The sequence below is a fragment of the Pongo pygmaeus genome, chromosome 14 (genome assembly GCF_028885625.2).
Source record: "Pongo pygmaeus isolate AG05252 chromosome 14, NHGRI_mPonPyg2-v2.0_pri, whole genome shotgun sequence".
NCBI classification, from domain to species: Eukaryota; Metazoa; Chordata; class Mammalia; order Primates; family Hominidae; genus Pongo; species Pongo pygmaeus.
In genome coordinates this window covers 49,920,896-49,945,484 of record NC_072387.2, presented here as the reverse complement: position 1 = coordinate 49,945,484, position 24,589 = coordinate 49,920,896, and the positions used below count along the sequence as shown (strand labels likewise).

Below are 24,589 nucleotides of genomic sequence, written 5' to 3'. Positions count from 1 at the left end.
GCAGTCATACGAAGTATTGTCTATCTTCTGCCTTTCAAGCAAAAGCTATTTCAGCCTTCCTTGCTGACTCGGGGTCACTGTTATGTATATTCAGTATTTGTCAAATCTGTTAGTAATAGTTGCAGGTCTGTTTTTTGGTTTCCCAGTGTCCCTCCTCCATTGTCACTTTCTTTGTGCCCACATGTCTGCTTCTATCAGCATCACCTGTTTCATGCCGACTCTTCTACTTTAATATTTCTCCTTTGCAGTCGGCTGACAAAACCAAATAACTGAATTTGTTAATTCAGGCTCAATAAAAATTCTGAGAGGAGTGTGAGACATAAATTAACGAATTTTAAGTGCAAGGATACTCAAGTTTTGTCACAGTTTAGAAGAGACATTTAAAATATATTTTATATGACCCCAGGAAAGGATGGCAAAGGTACACTTACATAAATGATTTCAGTCTACAGTTTTTACTCACATTTTGTGTATCAGTTCAATTTTCAGAACACATTAAAAGTCTAAAAACTAGTTAACTCTGGGTGAACAGAATTATTGATATATTTTCTGTCTTCATTATGGTTGTGTTATATTTTCCATTTTGTTAATGGTCACACATTTTTATAAGAGGAAATCTGTATTACTTTTCATTTCAAAAAGTTTATCAACTAGAACTATCCCACATGCATCAGCAACTTTGTACAACAGTTCTAAACTGAAAAATCTGCGAGAAGGAAATATGCGCCCTACACTCATTTATTAGCAAGCAGATATATCCTGATTATTCAGGGTCATTTGCAGTTTTCCTCCCCTGCCTCATTATGTTGTTCACCACATATTATGGATTTGCCTGGCCAACAAACTAGTGTGGATAAAGTGAACAAGCTTGCCATACAACATGGCAACTTGTCAAAAGTGGATGATCAGAGGCAGTTATGATGAGCAAGCCGAGCCACAGATTTTGGTGACTACTCTCCTTAAATAACCAACTCCTCTCACCTTCTTTCTCATTCTCCTGTGCCTTTAAAGACGCATTCCAGTGTCACTGGGTTTTTTGTTTTCTTAAAAATCACTGAACTTCTTTAAGTTTTGCATAGATTTAGTATCGCTTATCAGAAATGTCTGGAACCAGAAATGTTGCAACGCTTCTCAATTTTGGAATATTTGCATTATACTTACTGGTTGAGCATCCCAAACCCAAAAATCCAAAATCCAAAATGCTCCAATGAGCATTTCCTTTGACCATCATACCAGTGCTCAAAAAGTTTCAAGTTTTGGAGCATTTTGGAATTTGGATTTTAGATTTGGGATGCTCAACCTGCATACTTCATATTTAATTGCATTTTATTTCCTATCGCTACCTTGGCCTTCCATGTGGTACTTTTCTCTGAAAACATAATTGGTTTTATGTTTATTCCTTATACTCTCTTCTTAATTTCAAACCTGTGATATAGTGGAAAGGGCATTGAAGACTTTGAACCTAGTGCTATTTACTATGTGGTAGCTGGGACTATAGGCACATGCCACCATGCCCACCTCAGTTTTTCTTTTATACTTTATGCTTTTGGTTTCAAGAAATGCTTCCTACCTCAAGCATAAAGAATGCTTCTTCATCCTAAAGATAAACTCCTATATATTTTCTTCTATAAGTGTAAGGTTTGCTTTCCATATTTGATCTTTAATCCACTTGGAACTGATTCGTGTACAGTGAAATTTTCTATTATATTAGATTATATTATAATTAGTTGATCCTAAAGATAAACTCCTTTATATTTTCTTGTATAAGTGTGAAAGGTTTGCTTTCCATATTTGATCTTTAATCCACCTGGAACTGATTCGTGTACAGTGACAGAGAGGGATATTGGCAGCTTTTTCCCCAACAGGAGTAACTAATTGTCCCAGCAATACATTTTCATCTCTGATTTTTACAGTTATCTCTGGGTATATCCCATTTTCCAAATATGTGTGAAATCTGTTTCTGAGCTTTCTACTCTGTTTCATTAGTCTACTTATATTTTTAACCATAAACATGTATTATAACAGAAAGTCTGTGGAAAAGGATATAAAGGGATGGTGACGGAGGGAAAAGGGATGGATGTGTAGCCCATCTCAGGAAACTTAAATTCCTGAATGTCACAGAGACTAGTTCTGAGCAATTAGTTCTACAAAGAAAGAACTCTATGAGCAAGTTAAAAGTAAGACAGAATTAAAAAGCAGTCACAAATTATTAGGGGGACAAAGGATTTGAGATATAAATCAAATTTTACACGTAAGTGCTAAAGTATAGCATACTGTTTATATATGTACCAAGATATTTTGCTCTTGCTATTGTTTTTTAACTATCCCCTACCAGAAACACATACACAGATACACAACCACAGTAAGAAACCATTCTTAGGATATGGGTTAAATGGGATTTAAAAAATAATAAAATGAATTTTTATGAACTTCCACTGAAGTTCTTCACAAACTGTCTTAATTTAGACAAACTTCACAAATTGTCTTAATTTAGACAATTACATGCTCATGCATGCTATTTCCTACCCTTGTGAACTTGGAGCACATTTCCTCTGCTTCTTTTATCATATTTGCTCGAAGCATGTATTTTGCACATTTGGAATTGATGAATCTATCAGCTGTGTCCAAAGACTGTGCTTCATCCATCCACTTGGCAGCTTCTTTGAGATTACCTATATGCTATAAAAGATAATTAAAGGAACCACAATTTATAATCAAGAGAATATGAGTACAATAAAATGGAAAATAATTTACACTGACAAAAAAGAAATCTGTCACCATTTGTCAAATTTATTTAGAAGTCAAAATTACAGTTCACATTTACTAAGACCTCAATCAAATGATTACACATCTAATTACACATTGATTATAACATGAAACTACACAGAATTACTAGAAAAAGATTATCAGGGTGCCCTAGAACTTGTTTCCACAAAGAAAAAACTCCAAGGATTCTTAAAGTAGCTGAATTCTTCAACTACTCAAAAAACAGGATTCAGATTTTACCTTGTAAATTTTTGCTTTCATATAGAATAATTCTATTAGAGTTGGAGTACTAGCAATTGCAGCATTAATATAATCCAAAGCCAAAGAATACTGTCCAAGTTTATCAAAGTGCTGTGCCAGGAAATACTGAACCCAGAGTAGTGTTGTCGGGGGTTCCTTCTCCCCATTCTCTGCAATCAAACAAATATTAAATTATTATAGGAAGAATGTAAAGCAAATCACATATTTTCTCTCTCCTAATTCATAATGAAATGACTATTGCAATAATAATAAGCAAGAAAAACTCAGCAAAAACTACTAATTTCAAAAGAAAAAGGTATGTCTTCATGAAGTTCAAAAAGTGGCAGCCATGTAGAGAAATAAGATTGTACTTTGACGGGCTTCTAACCCCAATCTCACTCCAAAGAAACAATGCTGGGGAAAGGACATACATCAAACTAATTCTGTGAACTCTCAGCCTGAAAGCAAAAGGGCAGCAAGACCAGGAAAAGTCAAGGAAAATAACTTGGCAAAGAGATTTCCTAACTACCACTGCAAGATTTCGGCAGAGGCAAGAACTGCCAAACCGTTGTGGCTTACCATTTTCCAGGCCTCAATACTAAATCAGGGATACCCAAAGTTGAAGACTATGACCTATAGGAAGAAGATACACCTGACAAAGTAGAAACAACCCTACCATCTGACAAAAACCTAAGTAGAAAAAACACAGCCCAGTCCTCTTAAAAAAGCAGTCACATATATACACTTACCTGAGTTCTATCCTGTTCCCCATCCTGTACCCTCTAACTACAGAGGAGTAGAAAAGAAATACCAAGCTCTCAAAATGGATTTCAGAAGGGAAGACATACTGGTGTAAAAATGAGGAGGAAAGAGTGAATATACCCACACTACATCAAAACAAACAGGTTTCCTAGCGTAGCTGATCAAATGACATGCAAACATACTATAGCACACATTAAAACACAAATAATAAAATAAAGGCAATGAGTTAAGCATCTATTCTGTTCCTCTTATATAAACTATATTTCAAGGGAACCAAGTATTTCATGAAGGAAAGTTCTTTATAAGAAAAATTCCAGCTAACAAATGCAGAAGAAATTATTAGAATCAACAAGGGATCTAGGCAATGATCTTCAATTGCTGAGAGGCCAATGAGGAATTTTTGTCTTGTTCTGTCACCAATGCTGGAGTGCAGTGTGGCATGATCATAACTAACTGTAGCCTGGAACTCCTAGGCTCCAGTGATCCTCATGCCTCAGCTTCACAAGTAGCTGGGACTACAGGTGAGAACCACCGAATCTGGCTAATATTTTAATTTTTTGTAGAGACAGGGTCTCACTTTGTTGCCCAGGCTGGCCTCCAAATCCTGGCTTCAAGAGATCTTTCTGCCTCAGCATCCCCTACAGTGTTGGGATCACAGGTGTGGAGCCACCGTGCCCCCATGCCATCATGGACCTTTTTAATGAGTATAACAGGCTGACAACATCTGAATCTTTATCAATCTTAACATCAAAAAAGAGAGACAACCAGAATGTCTCAAGCTTCCTGATATGACACAACACGAAGCACAAAGCACCACCCGTATTTAAACAGAACCTGAACCTAATCCAGCAGGTAAACCTAACTATAACCTAAAAGAAGTATGAATGACAGTGAAATACAGCAAATGATACCATGAGAAAGGCAATCAACCAAATCTAGAATATGGGATATGTAAGACAAATGACCTTTCAACAAATGACTGTTTTTTTGAAAGGGAGGGGAGAGTTATTGTTCTAGATTAAAATAATGAGACATAACCATCAAATTATGGAGATATAACAACCAAATATTTTGTGTGAACCTTAACTGGATCTATACTCAAATAAACCAAACACAAAGACTTCTTTTGGATAATGGGGGAAATCTGAATGCGGACTGGGTATCAGATATTATGTTATGAGGTTTTGTGTGACATGGCACTGCGATGACTTCTTCTGTTTAAGTGTTTTAAATAGAGATGCACACTAAGATATTTACAGATGAAACAGTAAGTCTGGAATGTGCCTTAAAAAAACTCATAGAGGGTGTGGCAGCTGATATCTGTAATCCCAGCACTTTGGGAGGCTGAGACAGGCAGATCGCTAGAGCTCAGGAGTTCAAGACCAGCCTGGGCAACATGGCAAAATCCCATCTCTACAAACCTCCCCCAACCCCCCACGCGCGTGCACACACACACACACACGCACACACAATTAGCCAGGCATGATGGCACACGTCTGTAGTCCTTGCCACTCAGCAGGCTGAGGTGGGAGGATCACTTGAGCCCAGAAGTTCAGCTTGGGCAACACAGTGAGATCCCATCTCTTAAAAAACATCAGAAAAATACTCAGAGTAATGACATGTAAGAGACACATAAGGAACCCGCAAGTTACTACGTGCACAACTGAAAACATTCTAGTGTTTTCTAAAGTAAGTTGCCTTGATTTAAATATGCTCCTACAAATATAGAAACAAAGGACCAAACTAAAAAGGATTAAAAGTAATAAGAGGGTAGAAAAAGCAGAGAATTTAGGGATTCAGGAAAAATAGGTTCCAATATAAACTAACTACATGGTCTTAGGCAACCCATTCAACCTCTCAAGTCTGTTTCCTTATGTTAAAACAAGGTTAAGCCCAGGTGTGGTGGCTCACGCGTGTAATCCCAGCACTTTGGGAGGCCGAGGCGGGTGGATCACGAGGTCAGGCATTCGAGACCAGCCTGGCCAACATGGTGAAACCCCATCTCTACTAAAAATGCAACACTTAGCCAGGAGTGGTGGCAGGCACCTGTAATCCCAGCTACTCAGGAGGCTGAGGCAGGAGAATCAGTTGAACCCAGGAGGCGGAGGTTGCAGTGAGCCAAGACTGTGCCACTGTACTCCAGCCTGGGTGACAGGACGAGACTTCGTCTCAAAAAACAAACAAACAAACAAAAAAAACCGCACAAGGTTAACTCCCATCTCACAGGATTATGGAAAATTTAAATTAAGTAAGATTGAAAGTGCTCTCATTTCATTCACCAATTTGAAAGCCATTTATTAAGTAGCCATTAGGTAGCACACACATAATATACATAAAAGAGCATTACTGTGATTAAAAATGAAATGAGTAATCAAATTCCAATTCAATCTAATTTAAACTTACCATATGGGCTAAAAAAGTCACACGTTTTAAGAGAGGCTTCATAATTAGTAACAAGTTCCTGGATTATAGAAACCTGTTAAAGAAACATATTTTTAAAATTTAAAAATATCTTATTGAAGGTATTTTTACCTATTATGGTTTAAATTACATTTGGAAAATATACAGCTTATTTCAGAACTATAAATTAATTAAAATACTAGGGTATCTACTTTGTCCCCATTCCTAACATGAATATTTCTCCCCTTTGGAGAAGGGGTGGAAAAAAAAAATAATGGACATTGCTATATATATGGACCACTCACAAGACAAAAAAAAAAAAAAAAAAAAAGGACCACTGCTATAAGGGACAAATTATCCATTATATAAATATTCAGATTTTCTAAAATGTCATGCATTACAAAAAAGTGAAATGATTCAAGGTTTGAAAATAAGTGAAATTAAAAATGACTCTTTTGCTTATTATTGTTAGCAATTCTACAATATAATAATTGTATTGTACTTGCTATAATTACGGGGTTTCTTAACCAATTTACTTATCTACCTACTACAAAATAAGGTCTGGTGCTCACTTCAGCAGCACATATACCAAAATTGGAACAATAAGAGATTGGCATGGCACCTGTGAAAGGATGACACACACATTCATGAAGCGTTCTGTATTTTAAAAGGAATATTTCTTCACTGTTTTGTGAAAACTGCGGCTTTGACATCTTTATTTTCAGAAAAACAATTATATTTCTCTTATCTCCCTACACCTCTTTACAAACTAACCAAAATTCACTATGGTTCCCCTGACACTGAAGTGGTCATGTGTCACAAACTCAACAGATTTTTGAATATATGGCTACAAAAGAAACCTCTTCACGCACACCATTTAATATCAGAAGGTATAATTTAATTAGCTTTATTTTGAATCCAGATTACTCCTCATGCCACAAAGACACAGGACAGTGATCATCCTAGACACTAGTCAAAACACAAGGCCAAATTGTAACACTTTTCAGGCCTATATGATAGCTTTCTCACATGATGCTGCAGTATACGGCAGGATCTCTAGTAGAGTTCAATGGACAGACAATGCGGAAATAAGGTAGGACTATACATTAACAGTAAGGAACATGTGTAAATAACAGAAAAAGCAGAATGTGAAAAAAATTTACACATACTATGACTTCACTAAAACATGTATGTACAGATACCACATACTCAATGAAAATATGACCAAAGACATTAGGGTAGTGGAAAATGGGTATATTCTTTTTTTAAAAAAAACAAAGATTGTTTAATTTAAAAACAGTGGTTCTGAAAGTGTTATCTTCAGATCATTAATAATACTGTCAAACATTAGTGTCACCATCACGTGGCAATCTGTTAGAAATATTCTGTACAATCTGTTTTGGGGTGTGTGTGTGTGTGTGTGTGTGTGTGTGTGTGTGTGTGTAAGAGACAGGGTCGCCCTCTGTCACCTAGGCTGGAGTGCAGTGGTGTGATAGTCGCTCACTGTAGCCTTGAACTCCTGTGCTCAAGCAATTGTCCTACCTCAGCCTCCCAAGCAACTAAGACTACAGGCATGTATTACCATGCCCTGATAAATTTTTTTTTTTTTTAAGAGACAAAGTCTCACTATATTGCCTAGGCTTGTCTGGAACTTCTGGGCTCAAGCGATCCTCCCGCCTCCACCTACCAAAGTGCTGGGATTACAGGTGTGAGCCACCATGCCTGGCCTGTACAGTCTGTTTTTAACAAGCCGTCTGTAAATTCTGATACACAATTAAGAGTTTGAGAACCACTGATAAAAAAAATTGCAAAAAGACTTTTATTATAAAGCAAAATTAAAGTTAACAGACATTTTTAACCCACCATAACCTCCCAACCAATCTCACCTAGAATATCTCAAACTTAAAAACCTTTTCTACAAACTTAGAAATTTAGTACTCAAGTTGTTAAACTTATAAAGGCAAAGTATTTTTTCAGGAACTTGCGCCATCTACTGGTAGTTGCTAAAACTGCAACCAGAGGTGGCTTTTAAAAGGGCGGACCTTTATGCATCTCTAGGGTGAAACCTATGTGGGTTTTTTTTTTTTTTTTTTTTTTTGAGATGGAGTCTTGCTCTGTCACCAGGCTGGAATGCAGTGGCGCAATCTCTGCTCACTGCAACCTCCGCCTCTCGGGTTCAAGCAATTCTCTGCCTCAGCCTCCTGAGTAGCTGGGATTATGGGCACCCGCCACCACACCCGGCTAATTTTTCTATTTTTAGTAGAGATGAAGGGGTGAAACCTATTTTTAAAGAAGTCAATTTTAACAGTAAAGGGTACCACAAAACATACACTGAAGTTACATATAATCCTTCATAAAAGAACATAAATACTTCTGAATAAAACAGATCTCCAGATTCAGAACTTCAAAACAAGATCTGATTACAGGTGAAAAAAGATAATGGAAAATTCATAGGAAATCTCCTACATTTAAAAAAATAACAAAGGGGACTGACCATTCTGGTTCATTAGGCATACTTCTTGAATATATTTTATATATATATAAATTTTTGTTTTTTTGAGACCAAGTCTCACTCTGTTGCCTAGGCTGGAGTGCAGTGGTGTGATCTCAGCTCACTGCAACCTCTGCCTCCCAGGTTCAAGCAATTCTCCTGCCTCAGCCTCCTGAGTAGCTGGAACTAAAGGTGTGCACCACCATGCCCGGCTAATTTTTGTATTTTTAGTAGAGAGGGGGTTTCGCCATGTTGGCCAGGCTGGTCTCCAACTCCTGACCTCAGGTGACCCACCCACCTCGGCCTCCCAAAGTGCTGGGATTACAGGCGTGAGCCACTGTGCCAAGCCAAAATTTATAGTTACTTTATTTCTTGAGACGGGGTCTCACTCTCTCACCCAAGCTGGAGTGCAGTGGTGTGAACTCAGCTCCCTGCAACCTCCACCTTCCAGGCTCAAGCCATCCTCCTGCCTCAGCCTCCTGAGTAGCTGGGACTACAGGCATGCACCACCACACCTGGCTAATTTTTGCATTTTTTGTAGAGACGGGGTTTTGCCCTGTTGCCCGGGCTGGTCTCAAACTCCTGAGCGCAAGCGATCTGCCCACCCTGGCCTCCCAAAGTGCTAGGATTACAGGCATGAGCCACCACCCCCGGCCTTATGGTTACTTCTCATTCAGTAATTAAGTGAACAATTTTCTAAATTTTCTATGAAAGTTAATCTAAGAAGTTTTACTCAAGTATAAGACTTATTTTGCTCAAGTTTATTTACCATTTATATTTAATTAGGTAGTGTGTAATATGACGAATTAATATGTAATAGCTATTCTTCTTTAAAATGGTGTTTTGCCTCCATTATTTTAAAATCAAGAAAGCCAATCCACTTAAGTACCTGAGATCGCAACAAAAACATAAATGGCCACCTTAAATTTTATGGCCCACATTTTTCTTACAATGTGAAAAATTTTCCAAGTTCAGCCACCTTCTCCTGGTTTACTTTCTTCTAACAGCTACATTAGGTCAGGATGGAAGAAGCTTTTTATCTTTGTTAACAAAATCTAACCTAAGATAATACTGTAACTGTTATAATTTCCTAAAGTATGTCCTTGGTGACCAGCTTTGCTTATGTAAGAGTTAAAAGAACTCTTTATTAAAACCTTAAAGACAAAGTCCCACAACATCATATCCGATACACATTTTTTTCACAATAGAGACAAATCACAGGTTTAAAATGTCACTGCAATATGAAAGTTACTAAATTAAGTACACTAGTTTATCAACAAGAACCAAAATTGCTGAATTAGGTTCTGATATAAGCGCAATTACTAGTGATAATTTTGGTACTAAAGGGGCTAGTTACAGAGGTAAACTGTCCAAGAACAATGACAATAAAATAAAAGTAACTACAGAGATGAGGTGTGAGAAGGGTGGGACTTACCATCTAATTTAGAGAGTAAGGGAAAATTACCATTTCTTGAACATATTCAAACCAAGTACTTTACAAACTTTATCATTTAATTAAAACACACACCAATGCTTTATGTATTATTTTCCCCAACTTTATGAAAATACAAATATTCATATTCAAAGCACATGAGCACTGATGTCCAACTTCAATGGAATCAAAGTGTACCAACCTAGGCAAACCTGGATGTTGACTCATTGAACGTCTTCACTTAAGAGCCTGACACTCACAAACGAATGGCTAAAAAACAAGTACTTTCTAACAGTGAATATGGAAGTCCCAAATTAATGTACACCTCTTCTTAGAGCCTTTAAACATTTTGGGGCTGGGTGCGGTGGCTCATGCCTATAATAATCCCACAGCACTTTCGGGGGCTGAGGCAGGCAGATCACTTAAGCCCAGGAGTCCAAGACCAGCCTGGGCAACATGGTAAAACCCCATCTCTACAAAAAAATACAACAAAAAGTTAGCTGGGTGTAGTGGCCCGTGCCTGGAGTCCCAGCTACTTGGGAGGCTAAGGCAGGAAAATCCCTTGAGTCCAGGAGGTGGAGGTTGCAGTGAGCCAAGATCGTGCCATTGCGCTCCAGCCTGGGCAATGGGAGTGAAACTCTTATCTTAAAAAAAAAAACAAAACTGGCCTGGCGCGGTGGCTCAAGCCTGTAATCCCAGCACTTTGGGAGGCCGAGGCGGGTGGATTACGAGGTCAGGAGATCGAGACCATCCTGGCTAACATGGTGAAACCCCGTCTCTACTAAAAAATACAAAAAAACTTAGCTGGGTGTGGTGGCGGGCGCCTGTAGTCCCAGCTACTCGGGAGGCTGAGGCAGGAGAATGGCGTGAATCTGGGAGGCGGAGCTTGCACTGAGCCAAGATTGCGCCACTGCACTCCAGCCTGGGGGACAGAGAGAGACTCCATCTCAAAAAAAAAAAAAAAAAAACTGATTTCCTTTTTTGGCCAGGGAAGCGGGGAGACAGGGTCTCGCTCTGTTACCCAGGCTGGAGTGCAGTGATGCAGTCTAAGTTCACTGCAGCCTTCACCTTCCAGGCTCAAGTGGTTCTCCCACCTCAGCCTTCCAAGTATCTAGAATGCGCCACTGTACTTGGTTGATTTTTGTATTTTTTTGTAGAGACACTGCCTCACTACATTGCCCAGGCTGAGCTCCTGAGCTCAAGAAATCCTCCTGCGTTGGCCTCCCAAAGTGCTGGGATAACAGACATGAGCCACCACGGTGGCCTGGCACATTTTGGTTTCATGTTTGACTTTTTTTTTTTTTTTTTTTTTGAGATGGAGTCTCGCTCTGTCACCCAGCTGGAATGCAATGGTGTGATCTCAGCTCACTGCAACTGCCCCCTCCTGGGTTCAAGCGATTCTCCCGCCTCAGCCTCCCAAGTAGCTGGGATTATTCCACCACGCCCAGCTAATTTTTTTGTATTTTTAGTAGAGATGGGGTTTCACCATGTTGGTCAGGCTGGTCATGAACTCCTGACCTCAGGTGATCCACCCACCTCAGCCTCCCCAAGTGTTGGGATTACAGGCATGAGCCACCACAACCGGCCATGTATGACATTTTAAAAAGTATACAGACTGTTACCTTTAGTTGGAACAAAAATTAAACCAAATTAAACTAATTTTACTAATTATCTTTTTGAATAAATACACATTTTGATCCTTCAAGAAAACCTGTTTTTCCTCACTAAATCAGCAAAATAAAAGACAAACATATGTAACACATAGCACACATAAGAAAAAAAAAAAAAAGGACCAGGCACAGTGGCTCGTGCCCATAATCCCAGCACTTTGGGAAGCCTAGGTGAGAGGATCACTTGGGCCATGAGTTTGAGATCAGCCTGGGCAACATAGCAAGATCCATCTCTATAAAATAAAAAACTTAGCCAGGCGTGGTGGTACATGCCTATAGTCCCAGTTACTTGGGAGGCTGAGGTAGTAGGATCACTTGAGCCTAAGGGTTTGATGCTACAATGAGTTACAATCTCGCCACTACACTCCAGCCTGGGTGATAGAGCAAGACCCAATCTCTAAACAAAGATTTAAAAAAGAAAAAGAAAAAAAAATTAGAAAAAAGACCAAACTAAACCTAAAACAAGCAAAAGGACACAATAAAGTGAAAATTAATGAAATAGAGGAGGAAAGTCAACAAACCCAAAACTTGGCTCTTTAGATCAAGAAAATTGGCAAACCTTTAGCTAGACTGACAAAGTAAAAAACAGAGAACACTCAAAATATTAAAACCAAAAATGGTAAGAGGGGATATTACCACTGACTTTATAACAATAACAGACTATGACACACATATGCCAATACTGTATAACATAGATGAAGTAGACAAATATCTAAAACCATGAATTTCCAAAAGCCAGTCAAGAAGAAATAGAAAATCTGAATAAACCAGTGATGAAGAGTTTGAATACATAATAAAAACTACCCACGAAGAAAAGTCCAGGCCCATATGACTTCACTGGTAAATGGTAAGTTCTACCACACATTTAAAAAAGTAATAATACCAATTCTCACAAACTCTTCCCAAAAAAAAAAGGAGAGAACACTTCCCAATTCATTATGAGGCCAGTATCACCCTGATAGCAAAATCTGATAAAGACATGAAAAGAAAACTAGACCTTTATCTCTTAGGAATATAAATGCAATATCCTAAACAAAACACTAGCAAATCGAACCCATCAATATAGAAAAAGAATTACCCATCATGACCAAGTAGGCTTTCACCCAGCAATGCAAGACTGGTTTAACATCAGCCAGGAGTGGCAGCTCACGCCTGTAATCCCAGCACTTTGAAAGGCAGGTGCATCACCTGAGGTCAGGAGTTCAAGACCAGCCTGTCCAACATGGTGAAATCCCGTTTCTACTAAAAAATAGGAAAACTGGCCGGGTATGGTGGTGCACGCCGGTAGTCCCAGCTACTTGGGAGACTGAGGCAGGAGAATAGCTTGAACCCGCGAGGTGGAGGTTGCAGTGATCCGAGATCGTGCCACTGCACTCCAGCCCGGGTGACAGAGTGAGATTCAGTCTTGAAAAAAAATAAAAAATTGGTTTAACATCTGAAATCAATTAATGTAAATATACCATATATCAATAGATTTGTTTTTTAAAAAAAACCTACATAATCTTCTTAACACAGAAAAAGCAAGTGACAGAACTCAGTAACAGACTTTCATGATAAAAATGCACAATAAACTAGGAGTTGAAGGGATCTTCCTTGACATTACAAAGGACATATATGAAAAACCCACAGCTAACACAATACTTAATGGTGAAAAATCTAGATGCTTTTCCTCTAAGAGCAGGAACAAGACAAAGAACTCTCACCACTTCTAGTCAATATCGTACTGAAGGTACCCAGGGCAATTAGTCAAGAGAATGAAATAAAAAGGGTATGGATTGGAAAGAAAGAAGTAAAACTTTCTATTTGCAGATGACATGATCTTGCACATAGAAAATCCTAAGGAATCTATTAAAACATCTATAACAACGAATAAACAAGTTCAGCAAGGTTTCAGAAGACAAAATCAACATATAAAAATCAACTGTATTTCCATATACTAGCAAAGAATAATCCAAAAATGAAATTATAAAAACAATTTCATCTAGACTGCCATCAAAAAGAATGGCATGCTTAGGAACAAATTTAACATAAGATGCACAAGACTTGTACAATAAAAATTACAAAATACTGGTTGAAAGAAATCAAAGACCTAAATACAAAGAAAGACATCCCATGTTCAAAGATTGACTTAATATTGTTGAGGATACTTCCAAAATGATCTGCAGATTCAACAAAATCCCCATCAAAATCCCAGATGGCTGCTTTGCAGAAATAGAAAAGCCAATCCTAAAATTCAAATGGAAATAAAAGGAACCCCGAATAACCAAAATAGTCTTGAAAAACAAACATAATAAAAAAATAGTCTTGAAAAACAAAGTAGGAGGAGTCACACTTCCTGATTTCTTTTTATTTTTTTTTTTATTTTTTGAGATGGAGTCTCGCTCTGTTGCCACGCTGGAGTGTAGTGGCTCAATCTCGGCTCACTGCAACCTCCGCCTCCTGGGTTCAAGTGATTCTCCTGCCTCAGCCTCCCGAGCAGCTGGGACTGTAGGCGCTCACCACCACGCCAGCTGATTTTTGTATTTTTAGTAGAGGTGGGGGTTTCACCATGTTGGCCAGGATGGTCTTGATCTCTTGACCTCGTGATCCACCCACCTCAGCCTCCCAAAGTGCTGGGATTACAGGCGTGAGCCACCGCGCCCGGCTCACACTTCCTAATTTCAAAACTTACCACACTGCTACAGTAAGCAAGACAGTATGGCACTGGCACAGATGGACTTTCAGCTTTTCTTGTATACTGATGTTTAACATGTTAAAGAACATTTGTAGCTATTTGAGAAACTGTCCCTCCAGGGTCTAGCCAATTCTTAAAGATAACAAAGGGCCCAGCTAGGAGTATGTCTTTAATATGCAAGCTATTCAAAATCCAGAGCCATATCTCCTCTATCTGGCCCTTATACCCCAAGAGGCACTATTCCTCTGCCTAATCATCCCAGGGCCAGGTGACAGGCAACGAGACCACCCCGCCAGTCTAAAGTATGCCAAAATTATTCAAACTAAACTGTTCACCCTGCCCTACCCTAAGGAAACCTCGATGAAGGCAGTAGCCTAATCCTTCCCTCCCTCCTAACCACCCTAGTGTCTTCCCCAAGTGGCCCAGCATGGCATGGCACAGCATGCCTCTTGTCTCTAGGACCTGTATGATAAACTTTGTTTTTTCCTGAGCCTCTCCAGTGTCTCCTATTGTGGTTGAACCTGAATAACAATCTCATAAAAGAATAATACAAAACAATAAAGACAGTCATACACATCAGTGGAACAGACTTGAGAGTTCAGAGGTGAACCCTCGCATTTATGGTTAATCTTTTTTAGACAAGGCTGCCAAGATCGTTCAACAGGGAAAGAACAGTCCCTTCAACGAATGGTGCTGGAAAACTGGATAGTCACACACAAAAGAATGAATTTGGTCTCCTACCACACCATACACAAAATGAACTCAAAATAGAGTGAATGCCTCAATGCAAACTCTTAGAAGTAAACATGTTTATAAATCTTCATGACGTTAGACTTGGAAATGGTTTTTAGATAAAACACAGAAAGCATGAGCAACAAAAGGAAAAAAAAGATAAGCTGGACTTCATCCAAATTAAAAATTTTTGTGCATCAAATGACACCATTAAGAAAATGAAAAGACAACCCGTAGCAGAACAGAAAATATTTTCACATAATATATCTGATGAGAGATTTGTATCTGGAATATATTTTTAAAACTTCTGGCCCGGCGTGTTGGCTCACGCCTGTAATCCCAACACTTTGGAAGAGTGAGACGTGCAGATTGCTTGAGTCCAGGATTTTAAGACCAGGGTCAGCAAATGGTGAAACCCTGTCTCTACAAAAAATGAGCCAGGCATGGTAGCGCATGCCTGTAGTCCCAGATACTCAGGAAGTGGAGGTGGGAGGATCACCTGAGCCCAGGAGGTCAAGGTTGCAGTGAGGTGAGATCACACCACTGTACTCCAGCCTGGGTGACAGAGTGAGACCCTGCCTCAAAAAAACGAACAACAAAAAAACCTAAAAAAACCCCACAAAAACAAAACTTCCTTAAACTGAACAGTAAAAAGAGAAATAACCCAATTTAAAAATAGGCAAAGAAAATGAATGACATTTCCCCAAAGAACAGATACAAAGGCCAATAAGCACATAAAAGATAATACCAACGGTAACCAGGAAATGCAAAGCAAAACCTCAAGAAATTACCATTTCACACCCACTATGATGGCTATCATCAATAATAACAAGTGTTAATGAGGATGTGCAGAAATCAGAACCCTCGTATACTGCTTGTGGGAATGTAAAATGGTGGAAGAACTTTGGAAAAAGAGTCTGACAGTTCCTTAAAAGTTTAAACATAGAGTTACCATTTGACTCAGCAATTCCATTCCCAGATACACACCTAAGAGAAATGGAAGCATGTCTACACAAAAACTTGTACACCAAAGTTCACAGCAGCACTATTCAAAATAACCAAAAGGTAGAAACAATCAATGTGGTATATCCATACAATGGAATGTTACTTGGTCATAAAAGGGAATGAAGTACTGATTCATGCTACAATTGCAGATAAAAATATTAAATAAAAGAAGCCAGACCCAAAAAGACTATACATTAGGTAAGTCCATTTATATAAAAGGTCCAGACTGGGAAATCCATAGACAGAAAGTAGGCTAATGGTTGCCTATAGCTGAGAGGGACATGAAGGTTGTGAGAGAATTACAGCTAAAGGATATGGAGTCTCTTTGGGGGATGACAAAATATTACATTGCAGTGATGACTGCACAACTCTGTGAATATACATTGAACTGTATACTTTTAATAGGTAAATGTTATGATATATTAATTATATCTCAATAAAGCTGTTACCAAAACAAAAATACTGGTGGGGAAGCTACTGACATCTTGATAGTAGAGGCCAGGGAGTTTGCTAAACATCCTACAATGCACAGGACAGCCCTACATTACAAAGAATTATCTAGCCCAACATGTCAACAGTAGAATTATTTGTTAGGAAGGCTGTCCCGTACCTTGTGGAATATTTAGCAGCATCCCTGCCTCCACACACTGGATGCCAGTAGCACACCTCACCTCACTGCAGTGACAATCAAAAACCTCTCCAGACATTGTAAAATGTCCCAAAGGGAAAAAATCCACTCCCCAACACCCTCATTAAAAAGTGCTGCTCTAAAGAGGACTTTCCAAGATGGTTTTAAAACAAGAGATGAACTTCCATAACAGAAATAAAAATCACCAAATCTGGTTCCACTAAATTTTTAACATTTCCATGTTAAAACAAAAACAGAAAAACAAACACAAGACAGGAAATATTTCAGGCACACTGCTAGTGGGAATACAAATTGATATTTACAACCTTGTGAAAAACTAATTTATCTGTGTTTATCAAGAACCACAAAAATGTTCATGTCCTTTACCCACTGAATGACTCTGAGAGAAGAAAACATGAGAAGAAAATAATGCTAAGCAAAGCTAGTATAAAGATATTTAATAATAATAATAATAACTTGAAAAACCAAATTCAACAATGGAGGGATGGTTCTAAAAGGTTATGTAATAACTAAAAAGGATAATGAAGATTATATAACAACACAGTAAAAGCTTACGAAACTGCGGGGGCAGGGAGGTGTGTGTAGGTTCACACCTACAATTCTCAGCACTTTGGGAGGCCAAGGCAGGCAAATCTCTCGAGTCCAAGATTTTGAGACCAGCCTGGGCAACACAGTAAGACCCCATCTCTATAAAAAAAATTTCTAGGCCGGGTGCAGTGGCTCACGCCTGTAATCCTAGCACTTTGGGAGGCCAAGGTGGGCAGATTGCCTGAGCTCAGGAGTTCGAGACCAGCCTGGGCAACATGGTGAAACCCTGTCTCTACTAAAATACAAAAAATAAAATAAAATTAGCCGGGCGTGGCGGTGTATGCCTGTAGTCCCAGCTACTCGGGAGGCTGAGGCAGGAGAATCACTTGAACCCAGGAGGCGGAGGTTGCAGTGAGCCGAGATGGTGTCACTGCACTCCAGCCTGGTGACAGAGCGAGATTCCAAAAAAAAAAAACCCAAAAACAAAAACAAATTTTTAAAAAGAAACTGCTAGGGGGAAAACGAAGAACAAAATTTATGGTCAAAATGACTACATACACCACAATTAAATTCACAGTAAAAAAAAAACTGTAAAAGGAATTACATTTAAAATGCTCTTAGAGCTAGGCGTGGTGGCTCACACCTGTAATCGCAGTGCATTGGGATTCTAAGGCAGGAGAATCACTTGAGCCCAGAAGTTTGAGATCAGCGTGAACAATACAGCAAGATCCCATCTCTACAAATTAAAAAATTAACCAGGCATTGTGGCACGCATCTACTCAAGAGGCTGAGATGGAAGGATCACTTGAACCCAGGAAGTCAAGGCTACAGTGAGCTATGATTGGGCCATTCATTGCTCTCCAGCCTGGGAGACAGAGCAAGATGCTATTTCATTTATTTATAAAATAAATAAATAAATGTGTAAATGCTCTTAAATTGTATAGTCACGTGGCAGTTTATAATTGGGTTTTGTTTGGGCTTCCCTCCCATTTTTTAAGATCTTTCCTCTGTTTTCCAAATTTTCTATATTGTAATTATAGCACTTTTTTGATGAAAAATTACTTCTAAACTTTTGTGCCAAGTTACTCAGCACTTTTACTATTTGAGAACATGGAAACTGATGGAAGAGTGCTACAAACTTACACAAATGCCAATAGAAAAGTGAGGAGGTAAGATTCCTTATAAATATCATCAATGTGAAAAGGTAATACACAACACACATTAGTTGTGTACCATATGAAATGGCTGGTCAAACATCTAACTCACTGTCCCACTGGACAACTTATCTATGGGCGTTATAGAAATAATTTGTTGGCATGACGACTCAGACCACCAGCAGACTATGATACATGTAAAATCTTCTCATTAAACTGCTACAGATGTTGTGAATACTGTTAGTTGTTTGTTTCTAGTTTTGATTTTTTATTATTGCTGTTATGCCAACTCGGGAACAGAATGATTCTGAGACCCAATCAAAAAGATTACTAGGCAAGGTTCTTTATTCACACTTCGAAGAAATGGACACTAATTTATAGAGCCAGTAAGCAATTATTCATAATAAAATTTGGCCTGGGCCGGGCGCGATGGTTCACGTCTGTTAACCCTGGCACTTTGGGAGGCCAAGGATGGCGGATTGCCTGAGCTCAGGAGTTCAAGACCAACCTGGGCAACACGATGAAACCCTGTCTCTATTAAACTACAAAAAATTAGCCAGGCATGGCAGTGTGTGCCTGTAGTCCCAGCTACTCGGGAGGCTGAGGCAGGAGGCTCGCTTGAACCTGGGAGGCGGAAGTTGCAGTGAGCCGAGAGCGCGCCACTGCACTCCAGCCTGGACGGCAGGGCAAGACTCTGTCTCCAAAAAAAAAAGAGAGAGAAAGGCCGGGTGTGGTGGCTCACGCGTGTAATCCCAGCACTTTGGGAGGCCAAGGCGGGCAGTTCACGAGGTCAGGAGATCGAGACCATCTCAACGAACACAGTGAAACCCCGTCTCTACTAAAAGTACAAATAAACTACCCGGGCATGGTGGCAGGCGCCTGTAGTCCCAGCTACTCGGGAGGCTGAGGCAGGAGAATGGCGCGAACCCAGGAGGCGGAGCTTGCAGTGAGCGGAGATTGCGCCACTGCACTGCAGCCTAGGCAACAGAGTGAGACTCTGTCTCCAAAAAAATAAATAAATAAATAAATTTTTTAAAAAAAAGTTTGGTCTGATACAATATGTGAGAGACTACAATACAAAGTGACAGATGAAAACATCTGTGCACTTCAAGGTCTTAACAGTTATTCTCTAAAAGTAGGAGGTGTTCTTATTTTTTTCTTAGACAGGGTCTCAAGTCTGTGGCACAGGCTGGAGTGCAGTGGCCTGATCACAGGTCACTGCAACCTTGACCTCCAAGGCTCAAGAGATCCTTCCACCTCAGCCTCCCAAGCAGCTGGGAGTGCAGGTACATGCCACTATGACCAATTGTCTTCATTTTTTGCAGAGACGGAGTCTTGTTATGTTGTCAGGCTTGTCTTGAACTCCTGATCTCAAGCGATCCTCCCACCTCAGCCTCCCAAAGTGCTGGATTACAGGCATGAGCCACCACGGCTGGCAAGTTGTCCCCTTTTTCTTGTAATCACTCATAAGAAGAAAACAGTACATATTACCAGAACATTTAAAGGTGGTTATTACCTATAAATACACAACTGATATTTTCAACGAGATGATATCCACAAAAAATTAAGTTAGAAATATTCTTACCATTATCTTCATTAAAAATGATACTATTTCAGTGAAGCATGAAAGATACTGGAATCCCTATGATATATATAGCAATCTAAATATCCAGGAGTTGAACTCATCTCTGTACCAAGCAGACCTAACAGACATCTACAGAACTCTCCACCCCAAATCAACAGAATATACACTCTTCTCAGCACCACATCGCACTTATTCTAAAATTGACCACATAACTGGAAGTAAAGCACTCTTCAGCATTTTGTAAAAGAAAACATATCACAACAAACTGTCTCTCAGACCACAGTGCAATCAAATTAGAACTCAGGATTAAGAAACTCACTCAAGCTGGGCGCGGTGGCTCACGCCTGTAATCCCAGCACTTTGGGAGGCCGAGGCGGGTGTATCACGAGGTCAGGAGATCGAGACCACGGTGAAACCCCGTCTCTACTAAAAAATACAAAAAAAATTAGCTGGGCACGGTGGCGGGCGCCTGCAGTCCCAGCTGATCTGGAGGCTGAGGCAGGAGAATGGTGTGAACCCGGGAGACAGAGCTTGCAGTGAGCCAAGATCGCGCCACTGCACTCCAGCCTGGGCGTGATAAGAGAGACTCCATCTCAGAAAAAAAAAAAAAAAAAAACTCACTCAAAACCGCACAACTACATGGAAACTGAACAACCTGCTCCTGAATGACTACTGGGTAAATAACAAAATGAAGGCAGAAATAAAGATGTTCTTTCAAACCAATGAGAACAAAGACAAGACATACCAGAATCTCTGGGACACATTCAAAGCAGTGTGTAGAGGGAAATTTATAGCACTAAATGCCCACAAGAAAAGCAGGAAAGATCTAAAATCAACACCCTAACATCACAATTAAAAGAACTAGAGAAGCAAGGGCAAACAAATTCAAAAGCTAGCAGAAAGCAAGAAATAACTAAGATCAGAGCAGAACTGAAGGAGATACAGACACAAAAAACCCTTCAAAAAAATCAATGAATCCAAGAGCTGGTTTTTTGAAAAGATCAACAAAATGGACAGACCCCAAAGCCTCACTCAAAGACTGGCAATTTTTTTTAAGTACTTTTCAAAACAAGTAAGCAAATGTATATCATCTCAGCAAGTTATCTGTTATGGACAGGACACCTATATTCGAATGGTTAATAAGAAACAAAACAATATTAACTTTAACAAAATCTAACTTAAAAGGGATATAAATATATTTTTAGTAACATTTTGTTCTTATTTACAAAAGACAAGAACACCTTGATATCAGAGTTTATAGAAGATTCTATTTCAACATTAAAGAAAGCTGGGAAAATGAGAATTTCTCGAAACTTTTCTTCACCAAAGATTTCTCCAAAACCTCACTGACAAAAGTAAAATGAGTGCCATTTCAAATACCTACCTATGTTTTTAAAAACCTTATGGAACTTAATCGGGCGCAGTGGCTCACGCCTGTAATCCCAGCACTTTAGGAAGCCAAAGTGGGTGAATCACCTAAGGCTAAAGTTCAAGACCAGCCTCGTCAACATCATGAAACCCTGTCTCTACTAAAAATACAAAAAATTAGCTGGGCATGGTGACAGGCACCTGTATTCCCATGCTACTTGGGAGACTGAGGCAGGAGAATCGTTTGAACCCGGGGGGCGGAGGTTGCAGTGAGCCGAGATCGCGCCACTGCACTCCAGCCTGGGCAACAGAGTGGGACTTCATCTCAAAAAAACAAAAACAAAACAAACAAACAAAAAAAAGTTATGGAATTTGTCTGACAACCACTCATTGCCTTCCACTCTACCCAAACTCTAGTTTGCCAAGAAAATTTAAATGCTGGAGACATTTAAGAAATACATTTTTTGCAGCTGTACTACATTCTAAACTAACTTCAAAAGACAATTTCATTTTCATGCTACCAACATGAATTACTCTTTAATATTTGGAAACTTACAAACAATAGCTGTTTATCATACTTCACCTCCTTGAAATCCTTCCTCGAAAGTTAAAAATCCAGCTAACTACTAAAAACAGGTCTCACTGCTAGTTAGAAATGTGCAGTTTTTAAAATGGTTTCGGGGTGCAGTACACACTGCTCAGGTGATGGGTGTACCAAAAATCTCAGAAATCACCGCTAAAGAACTTGTCCGTGTAACCAACCACCACCCACTCCCCAAACACTATTGAAATAGTTTTTTTGAAACCACAAAAAAAGTCAAACACAAAACTTACAAAATTTAATTGAAAAATAATTAAAAAATAAAATAAATAAAATGGTCTCATGAGCAATCACAGATACATGTGGCCACAATTATTTGAGAAACAGTTCTTAGACTTGCAAAGTTTTTCTCACTATACTAAATTCAGATAACTTGAGCTCAATTTTCTGCAGTTTAATTCATTTTGCAAACACACTTGGTCTTCTGGCATTTCTAATAAAATAGCATTCCTGTTGCTTGCTTTAAAATTAACACTAAAGAGATGGTTCCTATATGAATTAGTGTATTCTCAGTGCCTTATTCAAAAATATAATTTTCATGCTTTATATAAAATACCAAAAAAAGTTTAGCATTTTTGTAATGGCAACTTTGGATCAATATTAGAAGAATTTTTAAAAAGTAAAAAGCCTATGCCTGTGAACAACACCCTGTGAAAGCCCCATGATGGCTTAAGAGACACAAATCCTTTAATGTCCACTGTAGTCAGTAGCTGCTGCAAGACTGTTATAAAAGAAGTATTCTAATTCACATACATAAGATCTCTTTTTATTTCTGACATTTCATCTAACCTTTCTTCTCTGTCACCCTCACCAAAAAGAACAAAACAATTTTACCCAATGTTAAATAATCTAGATAAATTATTGGCAGGCACCGGGTACACGTTTACACAGAAATCAATCACTATCTCTCAAAAAACTGACAGCAGAAACACTGCAGTCAAATAGACCATACAATAGACATTAAAGAATTGTAAGGTTTTTTTTTTTGGTTGTTTTTTTTAACATAAATGATGTTTTTTTCTAACTGGGTACTAGATATCATCAGTTGTTTCTTTTGTTTATGAAACCTGCTGCCACAGGTAGGAAAATGCCAATCAACTATAACTGATGTTTCCAACATTGTATTATTCACAATTACTGCAAATTTACAAATTATTATGAATCAAAGCTAAATAAATACGACAGAAGCTTAACTAAAAATTTTTTGGCATTTCTAATAAAATATTTTCCTTATCCAGTAGTAACTTTAAAAAACTGACTATAGAAAAAACAAGATTTTAGACTTTAATAAGAAGCAACACTTGGAAATACAAGTATAACTTGCTTTCTATTAACTTTTAATTATCTTTCTAATTGAAGACCAAGATTTAAGTGCCTATTTTCTAAAAAAAATTTTTTTTTGAGACGGAGTCTCGCTCTGTCACTCAGGCTGGAGTGCAGTGGCATGATCTTGGCTCACTTCAAGCTCTGCCTCCCGGCTTCACGCCATTCTCCTGCCTCAAGCTCCCGGGTAGCTGGGACTACAGGCGCCCGCCACCACGCCCGGCTAATTTTTTGTATTCTTAGTAGAGACGGGGTTTCACCATGTTCGCCAGGATAGTCTCAATCTCCTGACCTCGTGATCTGCCCACCTCGGCCTCCCAAAGTGCTAGGATTACAGGCGTGAGCCACCACACCTGGCCTATTTTCTAATTTTAAAAAGCAGAAAGACAATTCTTTATTCAAGAACTAGCTAAACCTGTATTTATTAAAATGTAGCCTACTGATTAAAACTAGTAATTTGTACCAGTAATTTGACCAAATTGCATTTTACTGTTGCACTAACTCAATTATCCAAGCTCTAACTTTAAAATCATGCATAACTAATTTAAAAATCCATAATTGTACCATAAAATAATAATCACAGAATAAATATATACCTTTGGTAACAATGTCAAATTTAAAATCCTACTAAAAAAAGTATACCCATTAAAAATAAACAACCTTTATAATCTTAGTGCTTTCATAAACGCTTTACTTTGATATTACTTATACTACAGGCATGTAATTTCAGTAATTAGACTGAAAGTAAAGTAACATTACTGAAACAGAGAAAATGATTAAGTAATAACACATTATTTACATGGACATCTTTCTACAATTTAGTAAAAAGACTATAGCAAATCTGAATAAATACCAAATTTTACCTTTTCTGTATTGTAATATAAAGATTTCAAAGTAGTAAACAAGGGTGGGCAGCCTTTACTGAAGTTAACCCTCAGGAACTTATCCATTAGTTCTCTAAATCTTTCACCTAGAAACAAAAGCATACTTTGTTATTCTTTGGTTCACGCAAACAATTCTTAAAATGATTTTCTAAATAAAAATAAAGCTCCCTCAGAAACAATTATGCTCCTATCCAATTTATAAATCCAAAAAGTCATACAGTTTTAAGTAAAAGTTATCAACTATCCATTCTGAATTTAGCACAATATCAAATATCTTTCCTAATCTCTCACTGACTAGCACACTCAGTCTACAGCTCAAAACCCT

General features: G+C 38.6%; 1 protein-coding gene and 1 non-coding gene across 7 annotated transcripts in view; one reads left to right on the top strand and one right to left on the bottom strand.

The window, feature by feature from the left end:
• NAA16 (N-alpha-acetyltransferase 16, NatA auxiliary subunit) overlaps window positions 1–24,589 on the bottom strand; it is a 66,430-nt gene that overhangs the window by 15,792 nt on the left and 26,049 nt on the right. For 5 of the 6 annotated variants that reach the window (XR_008493346.2, XR_008493347.2, XM_054446575.2 and 2 more), the window contains 4 exons: window positions 24,244–24,350; window positions 6,172–6,244; window positions 3,007–3,176; window positions 2,527–2,679 (listed from right to left, as the gene is read on the bottom strand). Coding sequence is in view for 4 of the 6 variants with exons in the window: in XM_054446575.2 (XP_054302550.1) it covers window positions 2,527–2,679; window positions 3,007–3,176; window positions 6,172–6,244; window positions 24,244–24,350 (503 nt within the window). In the remaining 2 variants the exon portion in view is untranslated. Of the gene's footprint in view, window positions 1–2,526; window positions 2,680–2,772; window positions 3,177–6,171; window positions 6,245–24,243; window positions 24,351–24,589 lie in introns of those variants that run through there. The other variant, XM_063650783.1, reaches the window with a different exon arrangement.
• Window positions 6,733–6,835, top strand: LOC129011978 (U6 spliceosomal RNA). The gene has a single exon (XR_008493492.1). It is a non-coding gene; the product is annotated as a U6 spliceosomal RNA (small nuclear RNA).